At 42.7% G+C, this 17,631-nt stretch overlaps 1 protein-coding gene across 2 annotated transcripts in view; it reads right to left on the bottom strand.

The window, feature by feature from the left end:
- The window catches only part of LOC117513945 (TSC22 domain family protein 1-like), a 124,286-nt gene extending 111,297 nt beyond the window's left edge, over positions 1-12,989 (bottom strand). The window contains exon 1 of one of the 2 annotated variants that reach the window (XM_034174213.1): positions 10,446-12,989. In XM_034174213.1, the coding sequence (XP_034030104.1) occupies positions 10,446-12,400 (1,955 nt within the window). In that variant the 5' untranslated portion in view covers positions 12,401-12,989. The remainder of the gene's footprint in view (positions 1-10,445) is intronic. The other variant, XM_034174203.1, reaches the window with a different exon arrangement.
- Between the last annotated feature and the right edge of the window lie 4,642 nt (positions 12,990-17,631).

The raw sequence follows: 17,631 nt of genomic DNA, 5'->3' as shown, positions 1-17,631 counted from the left end.
TGAGGGAAGACACCAAGACACCCAGACAACCCAGAAGAAGTTATAGGCTTATGTGGCTGTGACTGGAGAAATTGTGGATAGTGCATGTTTTGCATTTTGTATCCCCAGTTATACAGCTTCATGATGAAGTGGTAAAGAGGAGGGGTACAGCCTCCACCTGCTCAGCAGCAGCTAGCTTCCACCAGTCCTGCTAGAACTAGCTACACAGCCATTTAATTTCATCATGGTAAAGGTAGTGCTTATTCTTCTGGCTCTTTTTTCTTGAAGTGGTTGGGAACAGTTGGCACCCTATTGAATGCAGGGAAGACTGTGCTGTTATCATTATTGTTTCCCAGAAATAGCACCGGCTGGGATACCGTCTTCTTCAAGTTCTGTCCCAACTGGACCATGCATTGTACTGACAATATCATTTTGCCACACTTTGTTGTATTATTTTAGTGCATATGACTTGTTGCTATCATTTTATTCTTATCCCCCAAATCCTGGTAGTCCAATGATTTGCAAATCCTCTTCAACCTATATTCAATTGAATACACCACAAAGACAAGATATTTAATGTTCAAACTGATAAACTTTATTGTTTTTGCACAAATATTTGCTCATTTTGAAATGGATGCCTGCAACACATTTCAAAAAAGCGGGGACAGTGGTATGTTTACAACTGTGTTACATCACCTTTCCTTCTAACGTTTCTGGATGTTGTTGATGTGTGGCTTTTACTTAGCATGGTAGAGTTGTAACTTGCACTTGTAGATGTAGCGACAAACTGTGTTAACTGACAATGGTTTTCTGAAGTGTTCCTGAGCCCATCAATCAATCAATCAATCAATTTTTTTTATATAGCGCCAAATCACAACAAACAGTTGCCCCAAGGCGCTTATATTGTAAGGCAAGGCCATACAATAATTATGTAAAACCCCAACGGTCAAAACGACCCCCTGTGAGCAAGCACTTGGCTACAGTGGGAAGGAAAAACTCCCTTTTAACAGGAAGAAACCTCCAGCAGAACCAGGCTCAGGGAGGGGCAGTCTTCTGCTGGGACTGGATGGGCTGAGGGAGAGAACCAGGAAAAAGACATGCTGTGGAGGGGAGCAGAGATCGATCACTAATGATTAAATGCAGAGTGGTGCATACAGAGCAAAAAGAGAAAGAAACACTCAGTGCATCATGGGAACCCCCCAGCAGTCTACGTCTATAGCAGCATAACTAAGGGATGGTTCAGGGTCACCTGATCCAGCCCTAACTATAAGCTTTAGCAAAAAGGAAAGTTTTAAGCCTAATCTTAAAAGTAGAGAGGTAAGACCATGCGGTAAGATCCTTTACACAATGATGTTGGTTATTAATGCAGTGCCGCCTGAGGGATCGAAGGCCACGAGCATTCAATGTTGGTTTTCGGCCTTCATGCTTATGTGTAGAAAGTTCTCCAGATTCTCTGAATCTTCTGATTATATTATGGATTATATTATTAAAACTGTAGATGATGGAATCCCTAAATTCCTTGGAATTGAATGTTGAGAAACATTGTTCTTAAACTGTTGGACTATTTTTTCATGCAGTTGTTCACAAAGCGGTGATACTCGTCCCATCTTTGCTTGTGAATGGCTGAGCCTTTTGGGGATGTTCCTTTTATACCCAATTATGACACCCACAATTAGCGTCCTCAGTTCCCAAATGCTTATTGAGTGTTATTAGAAGGAAAGGTGATGTAACACAGTGGTAAACATACCACTGTCCCAACTTTTGTGAAATGGTGTTACAGGCATCCATTTCAAAATGAGCAAATATTTTGCACAAAACAATAAAGTTTATTAGTTTGAACATTAGATAGCTTGTCTTTGTGGTGTATTCAATTGGATATAGGTTGACGAGGATTTGCAAATCATTGTATTCTGTTTTTATTTACATTTTACACAAAGTCCCAACTCATTGGAATGGAGTTGTAGTTCCTACAACCCCTGGCAATAATTATGGAATTGCCGGCCTCGGAGGATGTTCTTTCAGTTGTTTAATTTTGCAGAAAAAAAAAGCACATCACAGACATGACACAAACTAAAGTCATTTCAAATGGCAACCTTTATGGCTTTAAGAAACACTATAAGAAATCAAGAAAAAAGATTGTGGCAGTCAGTAACCGTTACTTTTTTAGACCAAGCAGAGGAAAAAAATATGGACTCACTCAATTCTGAGGAAAAAATTATGGAATCACCCTATTAAATTTTCATCCCCAAAACTAACACCTGCATCATATCAGATCTGCTCGTTCGTCTGCATCTAAAAAGGAGTGATCACACCTTGGAGAGCTGTTGCACCAAGTGGACTGACATGAATCATGGCTCCAACACGAGAGATGTCAATTGAAACAAAGGAGAGGATTGTCAAACTCTTAAAAGAGGGTAAATCATCACACAATGTTGCAAAAGATGTTGGTTGTTCACAGTCAGCTGTGTCTAAACTCTGGACCAAATACAAACAACATGGGAAGGTTGTTAAGGCAAACATACTGGTAGACCAAGGAAGACATCAAAGCGTCAAGACAGAAAACTTAAAGCAATATGTCTCAAAAATCGAAAAATGCACAACAAAACAAATGAGGAACGAATGGGAGGAAACTGGCATCAACGTCTGTGACCGAACTGTAAGAAATTGCCTAAAGGAAATGGGATTTACATACAGAAAAGCTAAACGAAAGCCATCATTAACACAAACAGAAAAAAACAAGGTTACAATGGGCTAAGGAAAAGCAATCGTGGACTATGGATGACTGGATGAAAGTCATATTCAGTGATGAATCTCAAATCTGCATTGGGCAAGGTGATGATGCTGGAACTTTTATTTGGTGCCGTTCCAATGAGATTTATAAAGATGACTGCCTGAAGACAACATGTAAATTCCAGTCATTGATGATATGGGGCTGCATGTCAGGTAAAGGCACTGGGGAGATGGCTGTCATTACATAATCAATAAATGCACAAGTTTACGTTGATATTTGGACAATTGAAAGGATGTTTGGGGGATGATGAAATCATTTTTTCAAGATGATAATGCATCTTGCCATAGAGCAAAAACTGTGAAAACATTCCTTGCAAAAAGACACAGAGTCAATGTCAACGGCAGATCTAATTTGATGCAGGTGTTAGTTTTTGGGGATGAAATTTACAGGGTGATTCCATAATTATTCCTCAGAATTGAGTGGATTCCATATTTTTTTTTTTCCTCTGCTTGGTCTAAAAAAGTAACCGTTACTGACTGCCACAATCTTTTTTCTTGATTTCTTATAGTGTTTCTTAAAGCCAGAAAGTTGCCATTTGAAATGACTTTAGTTTGTGTCATGTCTGTGATCTGCTTTTTTTCTACAAAATTAAACAACTGAATGAACATGCTCCAAGGCCGGTGATTCCATAATTTTGCCAGGGTTGTACTCAACCAATGCCTACACACTCTGTGAGGAAAAAATGGTTGGTCTTTCTTTTGCTTTTACTGTCTGGTAACACTGCACTTAACCCCAGCCCTAATATAAACGGTCTGAGTACTCCAATGGATTTTAATTTATACACCTAAATGTAGGGCTTTTGTAACTGATTATTCTGGCGATTAATCGGTAATGGGATAAAAGTACTTTTGCGTTTTAAACAACATCAATAGTCCAGGGCTCTCCCTAAGCAATGCACAATGTCCCTGTGCCAAAGTCTTGACATTTGCTGAAATGGCAATGGGATGTGGCTTTCTGTTCTGTTTTTCCCCCAACTTGTAAAATGTAACCATTTTGAGTTGGTTTTTTTTTTTAAAGGTTGGTGGGCTGGATCCCTACGTGATTTTTTTTTTTTTACCCCTGTTTCTCTGCGATTCAGCAGATGCATTTCAGCAGGAGGTTGAACATGCACCCTCGCAGTTACTGTTTTTTTTTTTTATGTTACCGTGTTGTGAAGCATTGTGTGTTGCCCAAAAAAAAAAAAATCGAAACACAGCAGCCGGCTTCGACTGTGGGTACCCGGCCGTCGGGTCAATGGTCACTCACCACATCAAACAGACCGTGTGTTTTTAATAATAGACAAACACACTGCTTCATTTTAAATGTGCAGTAAGTCTGTTTCAAATGATCAGTGTGGAGCCTCTTTCTCTTAAAAGGCTCTATTTTACTCTGTGTTGCATTGGAAAGCGGCAGTTTTAAGGGCTAAATTATTAGCCGTTATATGGCCTGAGCGCATGCTCTAGTCTTCTGTGTGTTTTCTGGGGACATTACAGTGCCACACACAGGTCTGGCATATGATTACAACGTTTATACGATGCTTCGAGGCACAGAATTGGCTCAATCATTTTTGTAATCGAATTATTCAAGTTAATCGAGTAATCGTTTCAGCCCTACCTAAATGTTAGAAGTCTAGTTCCAAATATTTAGCTTAGTTCAAATCTGGGCTAAATCGACTGATACTGACATTCTTGTCCTATCTGAAACCTGGTAAAGGCCCTCACACATAACACAACTGAAGCTGACTGGCGCACGACGGAGGATTTGCATGCCACTCAGAAAACTCAGACCGCCTCAACGCCTCATACAGCTTGGTCACAACCATTCGTGCGCACCAGCAGCCGTAAGACAGCAGGTGCCCTGCGAGTGCCCATTCAATCCCCCTCTCAGCAGATGTCGGCCAAAGTCCAGGTGCCACAGACGAACATCAACACCGCTCGCTGAGCACTTGGAAAAGGTGGGGCTATTTGCACTCCTGGCATGATAGTGGAGTGCGATGACCACATTTGAGCTGCCTGTGAAAATTATCTAAGTGCAACACAAGTGTGTGGTTATCAAGCAACACAAATGGGTGTGACTTGCCAACCCCCCCCCCCACCCCCCAAACACACACACACACACACACACACACAAATGCTTGTGGAGTGTGTCGCGGCCCCCCAACACACAAGTGTGTGTCCACCCCAACACACACACACACCATGAATCCAATATTGTCAAGCTGTGGCTGAGGTTTCCCGGAGACCGGTCGCTGTCCAGCACAGTGCGCTGCTGGAACAGCTGACACTGTGTACTCCAACTCAGCTGGTGAACAAGCAATGCACGTGCGTGGGTGGGTGCTCATGCCTTCATGACATGCTGATAATTACGTACAGACATGATCACATGAAGACCGGCCAGCATCTGAGCATGCGGCATGGTGTGAAATTAATGAGCTGGCCGGGCAGGCTGATGTCACTTCCCACCATGTAAATTGTAGTTTACATGACAGACAGAAAAAGTGGAAATTAAATAAAACAAATACTGGTAAAGGGTGTGAACTCATTCATGTGTGATTGCTTTGGTTCATATGCTTTGCTGTGGACATACAACGCCTGTCCAGCTGACTGCCACGTCAGCGCACGGCAACGCTGGTGAATATCGTGCCATGCAGAAAATCACTGCAAGGCATGTATATCTGCGGGATTTCCCCACATTGTAATAATTAACACACATATCACATCTGCAACGTGGTCACCAGTGGATCACTGCGTGATGGACATGCCATGCTTGCTGATGTGTTCGTGACACAGGAGCCGGCTCTTCATTAGATGAGAACCCGGCTGATGTCCTCATGAGATGAGCGCATCAGGTAATTCATGTAAGAAACATAAAAGGGAGAACAGTAATCCACGTCATTTCATTACTTCCTGGCACACGCCTCTTTATAACAGGAATTGAGTATTATAATTGTAGAGAAGCTCAATCTTCGACGGACTGGGTTGCTTGATGCAAGAGTTGCTTTCTCGTGTCAAGCAACCCAGTCGGGCAATTCTACGGTAACGGAATTACAATCTGAGCTACTCTGTCGTGGTTGATGCCATATGTCCAGATTTTGCTGCTGTTTGTAATTCCGTTGCCATAGAATTACCCAGTCCAGTCGAAGGATTCAAGCTTCTCTACTATGGAAACCACCTGGACAACTGAGAGCCTACACAGAAACATTATAAATTGTGGGGTTTTTTTGTTTTTTTTTTGCTGTGTAAGCGACTTTCCGTGTGCTCGCATTGTTTTCATGAGCATGCACGAAACCATCCCCACGGTATTGTGCACGACTGTCCAACCGCGTGTCCCTCCCAATGGCAGGTGGAATGTTTCACGGTTCCCCATTTCATTTTTTGTTTGTGGATTTTTGGCTGGTTTCTGCTGCTTTCAACCAATTTTGTGTTATGTGTGAAGGGGCCATAAAGAAATCAGTCAGAGACAAAGACATTGCTATTAAAGGTTACAATGGTTTTCATTGTGACTGTCCGAGAAAAGGTGGTGATGGTGGCTATATGTCAGACAGAAATTTCATGTTACTGTTCAATCATCTCTTTCCCTCAGCAGTCAATTTGAATGTCTTGCCCTGTAGCTGGAGCTTCTAAATGCCACTTTCTCACTTTTGTAGGCTGCTATAGACCGCCCTCTGCTAGTAGAGAGACTTTATCATCATTAAATAAACAGCTTTCAACTTTAGCCTTCAATGAGATTCTTCTCACAGGAGATGTGAGCTGGGATTGGTTATCTTCTGTTTCTGATAGTTTTAAATCTATGTGTGATTCTTTTAACTTAACAGAAATAGTTAATGGGTTAACACGCCCAAACTTTAAAGGTCCAGAGAAATCTTCTCTTCTTGATTTATTTTGTAACTGAGGGTGCTATCACACCTCGACTACTTACCCAGCGTATGCCGGATGTATTAAAAATACTGACCTACGTCTAACAAATTATGAGGCTGTCACACCTTGACGATTTAGTCAGCGTATGCTGACAGCCCCGTTTCCACCCAGTGGTTAGGGCTGGTACTCCACAGCATGATGCGGGTCGGAACAGTTAAGTCGAGCTTGGTTTGTGTTTCCACTGCCGGAAGAACCCTTTTGTTTGGCAGGTGGAACACTTAAATATTGACAAGCACGTCATCGAGTGTATGTACACTGTCGCGTGGTGTCTCTTCCCCACACGGCGCCAAAACAGAAATTTAACATATTTTATTTTGTCTTGGTGGATCATGGAATTCATTTTCTTTGTGTGCAGAATGCTGATGAGTCAACTGAGAACTGTGGGAAATGCAGCCATGAATGAATGAGGCGCTGTGACTGTTTCAACTTTTAAACCGTCGGTCGTGGCCTGATCGGTCCCCCCATCTCTCTGACTAATCAGACAGGGGAACCGATCAGACCACGACACCGGCATCCTCAACTTGAGAAACGCACCTAGAGCAGAGAAATCACTGAGGGACTTGCTTTAAAGTGCTATGTTTCTTCAGCCATGACAAGGAAATTAAAAGTATTTTCAGATGTTGTTTTCCAAAATCAGGATGCTTTATGTTAGGCTGTGATGATGAATCCGACTGAAATGAACAGGTAAGATTAAGACTTTATATATACTCCATGTGTGAATGGTTTTAATATTTGAAATAGACCATTTGCATGAGGACTGCAGCTTTCAGCCAATCAATGCACAGCATTAATGGATGTATTTCAACTGATGAGTAAATGACAAAAAACGTCTGTCAACAATCGCATAATTTACCTACAACTTATCAATCAATCAACATTTATTTATAAAGCGCTTTACAGCACCGACTGGTGTCCAAAGTGCTTAACATTAAAAACACAAATTTACAAAATAAAACACATATAAAATAAAATTTTAAAACAACACATAAAAAAAAGAACATAAAAATAACAGAACATGTCACCTCCCCACTAAGTGTTAAAAGCCAGTTTAAATAAATAAGTCTTTAACTTAGATTTAAAAAGTGCTAGGTCAGGAATAGTACATAACTCAAGAGGTAGCTCATTCCACAGTCTGGGGCCAGCTACCGCGAAAGCATGATCACCCCAGCGTTTATATCTTGACCTTGGAACATCTAAGTAAAGCTGGCCAGACGCCCTTAACGTCCTACTGTAGGTGCGCAAAGTTAAAATTTCAGACAAGTAGGGAGGTGCAAGGCCATAAATAGCTTTAAAAACAAACATTAAAATTTTAAAATCAATTCTAAAACGAACTGGAAGCCAGTGGAGTGAGTATAGGATGGGTGCAATATGCTCACGTCTAGAAGTGTTTGTCAAAAGACAAGCAGCAGCATTCTGCACCAACTGGAGACGCACAAGAGACGACTGATTAATGCCCGCATAAAGTGCATTACAATAATCAAGTCTGGAGCTGATGAAAGCATGAATGGCTGTCTCAAGATTACGTCTACTGAGAAAGTGCTTTATTTTAGCCAGAGGCGAAGTGGAAAAACTAGCTTTGACAACAGGAATTTATCTGTTGATCGAACCTCAAACAGCTGTCAAATATCACTCCCAATTCTTGACAGCTGGTTTTACATAGTTAGCCAAAGCACCAAAATTTGGTGTTACCACATTTGGTATGCCAGTGCGCTCAAACACCATGATCTCAGTTTACCTCATATTCAGGTAAAGGAAGTTTCGGGACAGCCACTGCTTACATCACGAATACATTAAATAAGGATGACAAAGCATCACTCCCCATTAGTCCTCACAGCAGATAGATTTGCAGATCATCTGCATAACCATGAAAGGACAAATTGTGCTGGGTTATAATTGACCCCAATGGCAGAATGTACAATGAAAATAGAATCGGCCCAAGGACAGATCCCTGCGGCACTCCCACAGCACAGAGGAGCAGTTGATGAGGAAAGGTCCCCAATCATGACAGAAAAGCTCCTTTCAGCCAAATATGATCTAACCACTCAAGTGCAGTACCATGAATGCCAAATAAAATGTTCCAACCGGGAAACAAGTACTGTGTGATCCACAGTATCAAAGGCTGCTGTAAGGTCCAACAGAACCAGCACAGCAGGATTCCCTGCATCCACCGACAGAGTAATATCATTATGAACTTTTAAAAGTGCCGACTCAGTGCTGTGTTTTATGTCCCACATGTGCGAGACGTATGAGTCATACGCTGGCATACGTCAAAAATATTGTGCATGGCCAAAATGTTTTGGGGTACTCTGCGTATTACAACGTATATCAATGTGCTCTTAACTTAGAAAAAACGTACCCATAAAATATTAGACGTATGCCTGCATATGCCCAGCGTGTGCCAGCCTTTTTGTAATACAGTCCGCACTCACTGGCTAAATTGTTAAGGTGTGACAGTGGTATAAGCGTCACAGGGACCCCATCACCCCTTGGTCACATTAGCTACAAGAAAGAGGCAAAGAAACCAGCTATCAATCATTTTCAATTACAGTGGATGTTTTACAGCAACAAGACAAAAGTGATTTCTGTGCTGCCAGCTAGATGGGGCCAAAATAGTGTGGAAGTCTATTTAATGCAAATGCTGAGCAATGCCACACAGCAATTGCCAATCTCAGTAAAGGCAGCGTAACACTTGTTGATTGGATGGTGGATAGATTTATAGTTTGTTTGTTTTTTTGGGGGTTTTTTTTTTTTACAAACTTCACATTTAAACTGTAAAGCGTTAAACAGTTACATTTCTTTGTCATAAGGGCTTGATAAAAGGAATCATGGCCTTTTTTAATATCTATCTTTCAGCAGATACATCTGTATCACAAATTTTTTACTCCCCAAAACCAGTATAGTCTCTCCCACCCAAAACAAATCCATGTCTGTCTGACTCTACCATCATTAACTGCTATCAAGCGTGCCAAGATACAATGCACATTCTTGTTCTGTCTGCACCTGATGGCCAAACATCAATATTAAGACGGGAACTATTGCAGACTCTTCTTTATGCAGACATGTGAAAACACAACAGTGGCAACATGAATGTTACCAAATCACCAGCTGTCTTGATTATTCAATAAAAGTGCAGTATTTGTCCATACAACAGAAACCAAATTTTCTTCAACGCCCTATCCCCTTTGTTGCAATGACAGATTAACGCCAGAGTGCGACTGAGAATACAGGTGTAACTGACAGAAAATCTTGAGTTAATGGATGTGGATGTCTGGTGATAGGAGGTCAAGCAGAGTAGTGCATCTGTCTGCTGAGTCACCACTCCTCACAGTGACTCTGCGGTTCCACTGCTTCTGCCTCATGCTACTAATATTTCTACCACAGCAGAGTGCAGTAAACAGAGTTCCACCTCCCATCATGTGAATGCTGACAAAGTGCCCTCAGAAAACTCACAATCAAGTGACACTGGATTCTACCTCTAGATGTTTAGGAACCTTTGGTTTGTTAGTTACAAGCACACAGAAAGAGTTATAGTCTAGACAACTACATAAATAAATAAATTTAGCCAGACGCCACATAACACGGGTGTTTGTGGGGAGGAAAGTTATTTTGCTGTTCTCTCCGTTTACCAAGGTGGTTTTTTTAACTATGACAAAAACTGTCACTTCAAATAACTGAATAATGCATTCTTGAGTCACACAAAAGATTACAACTGTATAATGAATAAAAAAACATTTTCATGAGAATTAACAACAATGGTAGCAGCAGATATTTATTCTCACCTGTCTTCCTCTCCTTCAGCAGGTTGAGTCCTGAGTCCTGCAGCAGCCATGAAAGCGCTGGCCTCAGGTGACATCCCCATGTGAGAAAAGGTTCCAATAGTACTGCTGGCTTCTGCAGCCCGCTCGCCTGCAGCTGCCACCCCCAGCCTGGGCAGGCCAAGCAGACCCTGGTGCTGCAGCAAAAGTTTCTGAGCATCCTCAAGCTGGGAGGCTTTTATAGAGCTCCCTCCTCCAGAAACCTGAGTCAGGATTGTACTCGGGGTAAGAAGAGGCTGTAGGTCAGCTTGCAATGCAGTCAGAGGCATGTATGGAGTCCCCAGGGCAAGTGCAACTGGGACTGTGGAGGGAGGTTGAGCCTGACCTGAGGGAAATGGTGCCTGAGCAGGTGGAGCAACATGAACCTGATGGGGCAACTGCGGAGTGACAGGTGGTTGTGTTGTTCCCAGTGGCCCCATTGCTCGAGACATTCCTGTTGTGATGTGTTGCAGCGTATGCTGGACCTGTGTCTGGAAAGGAGCAGTAGGCTGGATGAAATCTGGCTGTCGGATGCTCCCATGGCCCACGGCCTCAACATGGACCTGTGATGCAGGGTATCCTCCCTGGGCTTGACTCTGGTGGGGATCCACAGCGTACAACAGCTGCTGGTGCACTGTAGAGAGAGGCTGACTCACACTGCCTTGTTGGGTCACCTGTGTTGTTCCTGTTGCTAGGGTGATGGGAGCCAAAGATTTCTGCATGTGAGCCCCACCAACAACATCCTGGGGAGCAACATAGGGCGCAGAAAGGGTGTGAGCCAGTCCTTGTGGTGAACTCTGCATTGTCTGTGGAGTGGTGAAGTCCTGGCTTGGTGGCTGCAGCGTGTGAGGTGGCTGCACTGCAAGTACACCTGGACTAGTTACTGCATTACCTGTCTCAGTCTCCAAAATAACATCTGCACTTTTTACTGCCTCAGATGTAGCTGAATGAGGAAGCTCCTTTTCATAATACTCTGTACATGTCCACCTTCCTTTGCGGAAAGGCTCAGAGTATGTGTCTAATTTGACCACCCGGAAACGAGAGCCTGTACCAGTCTGAGTATGGGTATGATGGGATGTGGCAGACAAAGCTGTTCCTACTCCAGCAGAAGCTGTGTGGGCACTCACACCAGCATGGTCAAAACCTAAAGGCCCAGAGGGAAGCAAACCAGCAGCAGCATTACCCTGTAGGTGAGTGTCAATTACTAAAGGTTGAATTTTCCCACCTGCAGGTTTAGTGCTTTCCACGACTGTGGGTCTTGACTGGCTAACCCCCCCTTTAGAAGCTAAAGCAGGGCTGGAAGTTGCCAAGAGGGCGATGGGAAGATCTGGCAGCGAGGGCTCAACTCCTCCAAAGCTATCAGAGTGGTGATAGAGGGGCTGGCTGTGTTGCTGTGGATAATGATGATGCACAACCCCATTTACCATTGAAGTGTTCTGCTGGGAGACCTGAAGGTTAGGATGAGAGTGAAGTGGTTCATTGGGGGATACAATGCCAGGTGTGTCAACCCCATGGAGGCTATTCAATGTCTCATCAGAGGAGCTCCTCTCCGGCACAGCTGTATCTGTGGCTCTGGGCACAGACACGTCCAACATATCAGAGGAAGAGAGATCTTCGGTGTGCGACTCATCCAGATCATCGTAGCTCTCAGTGTCATCTGCTAAACTGTTGTTGCCGCTCACACTGATCTGAGCTGAGGTGACACTGGTGATCTGGAAGCCACTCTTCTTCTTCACCTGTGCACCAGCTGCTTGGGTTTGGGGCTGGTGTTGGAGTCCTGGAGAAGATCCAGCCGGAGCTGTACTCTCGTCTACGGTGTTAACTCCACCGGCAGCGGCTGAGGATAGGGCAGGCACACCGCTGTTGCCCCTCCTGTAGTGGAAAGTCGACTTCCTACTCCCGGTCCCAGGCGGACCTCCAGAACAATCCTGATGGTGCATCTCTGACTTATAACAGTCACTAAAAACAGATGGTCTGACGACTATTCACACCACCTGTTAGCCAACACAGAAAGCAGCTAGCCGCAGTACCGCGATATTAACGAGCCATGAGTGAGAAGTGACGAAAATGTATAGCCATAAATGCGCAGAACAGGACTTAATCCTTCCAAACGCTAACGGCACTCAAACTTACCATTCGGCGAATCAAATACAATTAAGAATGTGGATTTTAGCTAGTGACTCGTTAGCTTTGGCCGCCTATAGCGATTAGTGACGCTCTTTTACTAAGCGTACCGCTTTATTACAGAAGACTATCTTACAAATATTGCCGTCAAATCAGCACAAACATAAATATACATAAGTATATGATGAATACGAGCCCTCTCGGTTGGTTCGGTGGACGGCGCCTTGCTGACCGGTTGTACGTCGCAGAAAATCACTGGTCGCATCCATTCAGGACGTCAACTGTGAATAAACTCCCCATTTGCTCAACACATCACGACAACAAAATAACATCCGCATTCGTAGCTGAAAAGACATTCGCTAGATCCATGTCTGAAGATTCTACAGCGGGTATTTGCTGTCTCACTGCCGGTGAGCAGCCTGTGTCAGTCACAGGACGAACCCGAACCCAAACACTGCCACTGAGCACGCGCACCTCTGCCTGTGCGGCGTTCACGTCTCACTGATAAATCCGGTTTTATTTTATTTATATATATTGTTTTTACCTAACACAAGTATTCAGAGGTTGCTTTTGAAAGACGAAGCAAGGACAGTAATCTTGCTCGCTAAACACATTGTAATGTTAACAGGAACTTACTCAGAGTGCATGTACTGCCTCAGAGGGGAACAATTTTCAACAACTGCAAGAAAATTATACTGACAGCAGCGCCAGGCGTGAGGACAGACCGTTTTACAAAGAATGAACAAGCATTTTTGAACGTGCATTATCTCCAGCTGACTGAAAGAGCATCCATTCAGTAGAGGTGGGCAGGGAATTTTGGTATTGATCCAATACCAAGCAAATACAGGCCCAGTATCGCTGATATTGATACCGATACCAATACTTTTTCATATTTAAGCTTCATAGATCCAAAGGATCCAAAAGACCTAGGATAGAATTTCACCAAACATTGTACGTGACAACAAAATACTTTATTATTGCAATCAACATTTTTGTTTAAAAAAATATCACTCAACACAACTTAAAACAAAATCTCCTGAGGTAGAGGGCTGACAAACCACAATACAAGGGTGCACCACTCCATGTTGTGTGACACAGAGCAGCGCTGCTCTTACAGAGAGAGAGTAGACTTTGATGAATCTGCGTGAGCAGCAGTCAGTGCGTGCGGGACAGAAAAAAGGTTGAGTATCGATCTTTTTACATGAGGATCGTTCAATATCAATACCAGCATTGGTATCGATATTATCGATATTAGGATCGATCCGCCCACCTCTGCCATTCAGATCAGCGCTTCATCTCACTGCATCTTCATCTGTTACACAGTCATATCCAATAGCAGAAAGTAATTAATTACATTTACTCAGGTACTGTATCTACAGCTGTGGACATAATTTTGCATGCATCTTGGCTAAAAACATTCAAATTCAAACTTCCGCTCCTGCACATATTGCATTTTATCAAACAGTATGTGTGCTGTCAGTGACAGTACGTATTTCCACATAGTTTTTTTTGTTTGTTTTTTAAGATTTATGTCAGTTTTTCAAAGGGTCAGAGGTTGGCTGTGTTTAAGGGTCTAAGTGAAAAGTATTCTTGCCTTCAAGAGCAGCTGGAAACATCTTAAAGATTAAGCCAAAACATCCAGAGCACAATATTAAGTCTCTGCAAACTAGCAACCTCCTTAGAACAATCTCTAAAAGATTCAGTACCACAGACAACTGTACAATCTGTTATAGGCACTTAAGTAACCGTTTTGCTCATATTAAATCGATAGACTGCAACTCAAAATTCGTGGTCAACTGCAGACAAGAAGTGGAAGCAAAATTTGTTCTTCACTCATTCTTGTGAATTCCAGCGCAGGAGACCTTATGGCACTGGACCAACCTCAAGTGCCATCATGCAGTGTAAGAAAAACCTGCATCAGTTCAGAGTGACAACATATGGCTGTTTTAGGCCTCATTTACCAGGTGGTACCAAGTTGGTATCATCTGCTGAGGAACACTTGGAGTCCAAATCGTGACACACAGTGAAGACTTCCACAAATATCAGAATTTGTTGTAATTCTGGAGCAGAGGTTGATTCATTTTATGTTATGTACTAGTTTTCATGTTTTAAAATTGGCTGATCAGCTGTATAGTAGAAAGGAGAATTTTATGATCAAGGCTCTTGATGCCAAATCGTGGTCCCAGTGTCATGTGAAAAGCCATAGGAATTTGGATTATACTGTATGTTGTCACTAGCACTAATTTGCTTATTAAAATTATCTGATCAAGCTAACTACTGCCACTACTACTAATAAACCTTACTCCTGAACCAAAGTTAAGTTTGCAGTCTAGACCATATCCAGTCATATTACAAAAATCTAAAAAGATTGGGACCATGAAGACTTGAAGAACATCCATGAATTATGGAACTTTTTGATTATTTTGAGTTGAATATCCAGTGTGTGGCCTTACACCAACATGCACTCTCGGCAAATATTTATTACACTCAAATAGCTACATTGTAATTTATGAAAGTTGTCATTTACTCAGCATTTATTTTTCCCAACTCAAATTAGCTTTTGATAGCTGGGAGGTCTGTCATTAATGAAATTTCGTGTGGAACAATTCCTGACCAAATAATAATAATAATAATAATAGTAATAATGATAATAAAATGATGTTGAGCCATGTCTTCAAACAGTACAAGTCCAATTTTCCTTGTGGGTGTAATTACTACACTGTGGTCAGTGGGAGGTGATGGTTAAATGGTCAGCTTGTGACCAGGAAATCTTCAGTTCAAATCCCTGTCAGACCAGAAAATCATTAAGAGGTCTTGGGCAAGGTCCTTCATTTCCCCCCACCCCCACACCCCAAGTTGCTCCTGGTGTGTAACTGAGTGCTTTAAATGGCAGCACCCCGATGTGTGTATGAGGCATCACTGTAAAGGGCTTTGACACATGGTGAAAATGGGCTGCACAGGTTGTGCACATAGAGAATCAGTTGAGTCCTGATACACTTCATGCATACTTTCTGCTAACAGAATATTGGCAAAATGCCAAAATGGAAGGTATGATTGATGTACCCTGAGGATTGTGTGAACAAAAACATTAAATAGTTCAGACATGCCTGTCAGAGCTCCACCAACATGTCAGCATTGAGTGCACCTGCAGGGGAGGGCGGACTCTTTAAAAGTTCCACTCTGAAGTATGACTCCAAAGATTGCATAACGGTTCTGTTTACAGAAAGTAAACAGACGTCAGCCATGTTTTCTGTAAACATTCCACCTAAACTTCAAAACTGTCCTACGAACACTTCAGCTTCTATTGTACACACTGCAAAACCTGATGAGAAGTTCTATCCATGGCAGTTGTGATGACCATGAGGCTGGTTGCTGCAAGGCGAGAATACGGAGACCTTTTTCAAGTTCTTGGTTGAGACATTCTGTTTGACCATTGGCTTGGGGATGGTAGCCTGAGGTTAAACTGGCAGTGACCCTGAGGAGGTAGCAGAACTCTCTCCAGAAATTAGAAACAAAAACTTGACAGAGCATAACCTCAGCTCTTTCTTTAGCCGAGGGGAGTTTGGGCAGTGGAATAAAGTGCACCATTTTAGATAACCTATCTACAACAGTAAGTACAACTGTATTGCCCTTGGAGGGAAGAAGACCAGTTACAAAATCTAATGTTATGTGTGACCAGGGACGAGTGGGTACAGGCAGAGGCATTAATAAACCTGCAGGTGGACAGTTAGACAACTTATGAGTGGCACACAATTGACTGGCACTGACATATTCAGTTACATCTTTTAACAAACGGGGCCACCAAAATCTCTGATGAATTACAAACACTGTTTTCTTTATCCCTGGGTGACAGGAGAAGCGACTATCGTGTCCCCACCTGATCGTGTCCCCACGCTGGCAGAATAGTTCCTGGATCGGACGGTGCCTCAACCGGATCGCCCTGACGGGATAATGCATCTGGTTTGCCATTTTTGGAGCCCGTTAGGTAACAGAGCACAAAGTTAAAACGGCTGAAAAAGATAGCCCACCTAGCTTGATGGGCATTGGCGGAACACAGATACTCTAGATTTTGTCCTGTTCATGCCCATGATGGGTTCATGTCCTGAATCTTCTGTGTTTTATTTATATATCAGGTTGCCATCGTCATGCTTCAGTTATGTTTTGTCTTGTTTTTATTTATTTTTGATGTATCATGGGCCCGTCACGTATATTGTCTTGCTGTGCTATTAATTGTTTGCTTTCTCCTATGTGGATTTAGTTTCAGTTTTATTCTGTTTATCACATTGTTCGTATTATACTTTAGTCACAGTCACAGTTATCTGCAGTGCTTCTTATTTGATTATGTTCCATTTGTTATTTATTGCATTTCCTGTTTATCTGTTATCTTGTTTTATTTATTGTATTATTCTCTAGTCACCAGGTTTGTTTATTCTCTGTTTTTCAGTTGTTTATTTTGCTCTTCTCATTTGTGTTTTCAGTTCTTATGTTCATGCTTAGTTTGTTAATAAGTCTTAGTTGTTTTGCGTTCTGTCCATGGTTTCAGTTATTGCCTCTTGTTCTTTGACTGCCCCTGCTCCAGCGCTTGTGTCTTTGTCTCCCACACTTAGATTCTGTCTGCTTTGCATTTTCACTCACTCCCGCTCTTGCACCTGCTCACGCATCTTTGTCTGTTTCATCACCCCACTCTGTTTTCCTGCCTTCACTATCTTGTTCCATGCATATCTCTGTTCAATAGTCATGCCCCTTCTAGAACCTTCACGGACACCTGCATCTTGTTTCACTAATCACACCACCAGTTATTTAAGCCCTCACAGTCTCACAGCTCACTGCCAGATCGTTGACTTTGTCACTTTCTAGCCTCTGTCTCATGCCTTGTTTTGTCCAGCTTATCGGTATTTTGACCTTGCCTGTTTTTGACCTTGAGTTTTGTCTTGCCTCTGATTGTCCTTACACTGTATATTTTGACCTGTGCCTGTTTTTGACTACGCCTCTGTTTCTTGTCTGCCTGCTACCTCTGCCACGCTGCTGGACCACACGTGTACCGACT

The sequence above is a fragment of the Thalassophryne amazonica genome, chromosome 1 (genome assembly GCF_902500255.1).
Source record: "Thalassophryne amazonica chromosome 1, fThaAma1.1, whole genome shotgun sequence".
Classification (NCBI taxonomy): domain Eukaryota; kingdom Metazoa; phylum Chordata; class Actinopteri; order Batrachoidiformes; family Batrachoididae; genus Thalassophryne; species Thalassophryne amazonica.
This window is presented reverse-complemented; position numbering and strand designations above follow the sequence as displayed.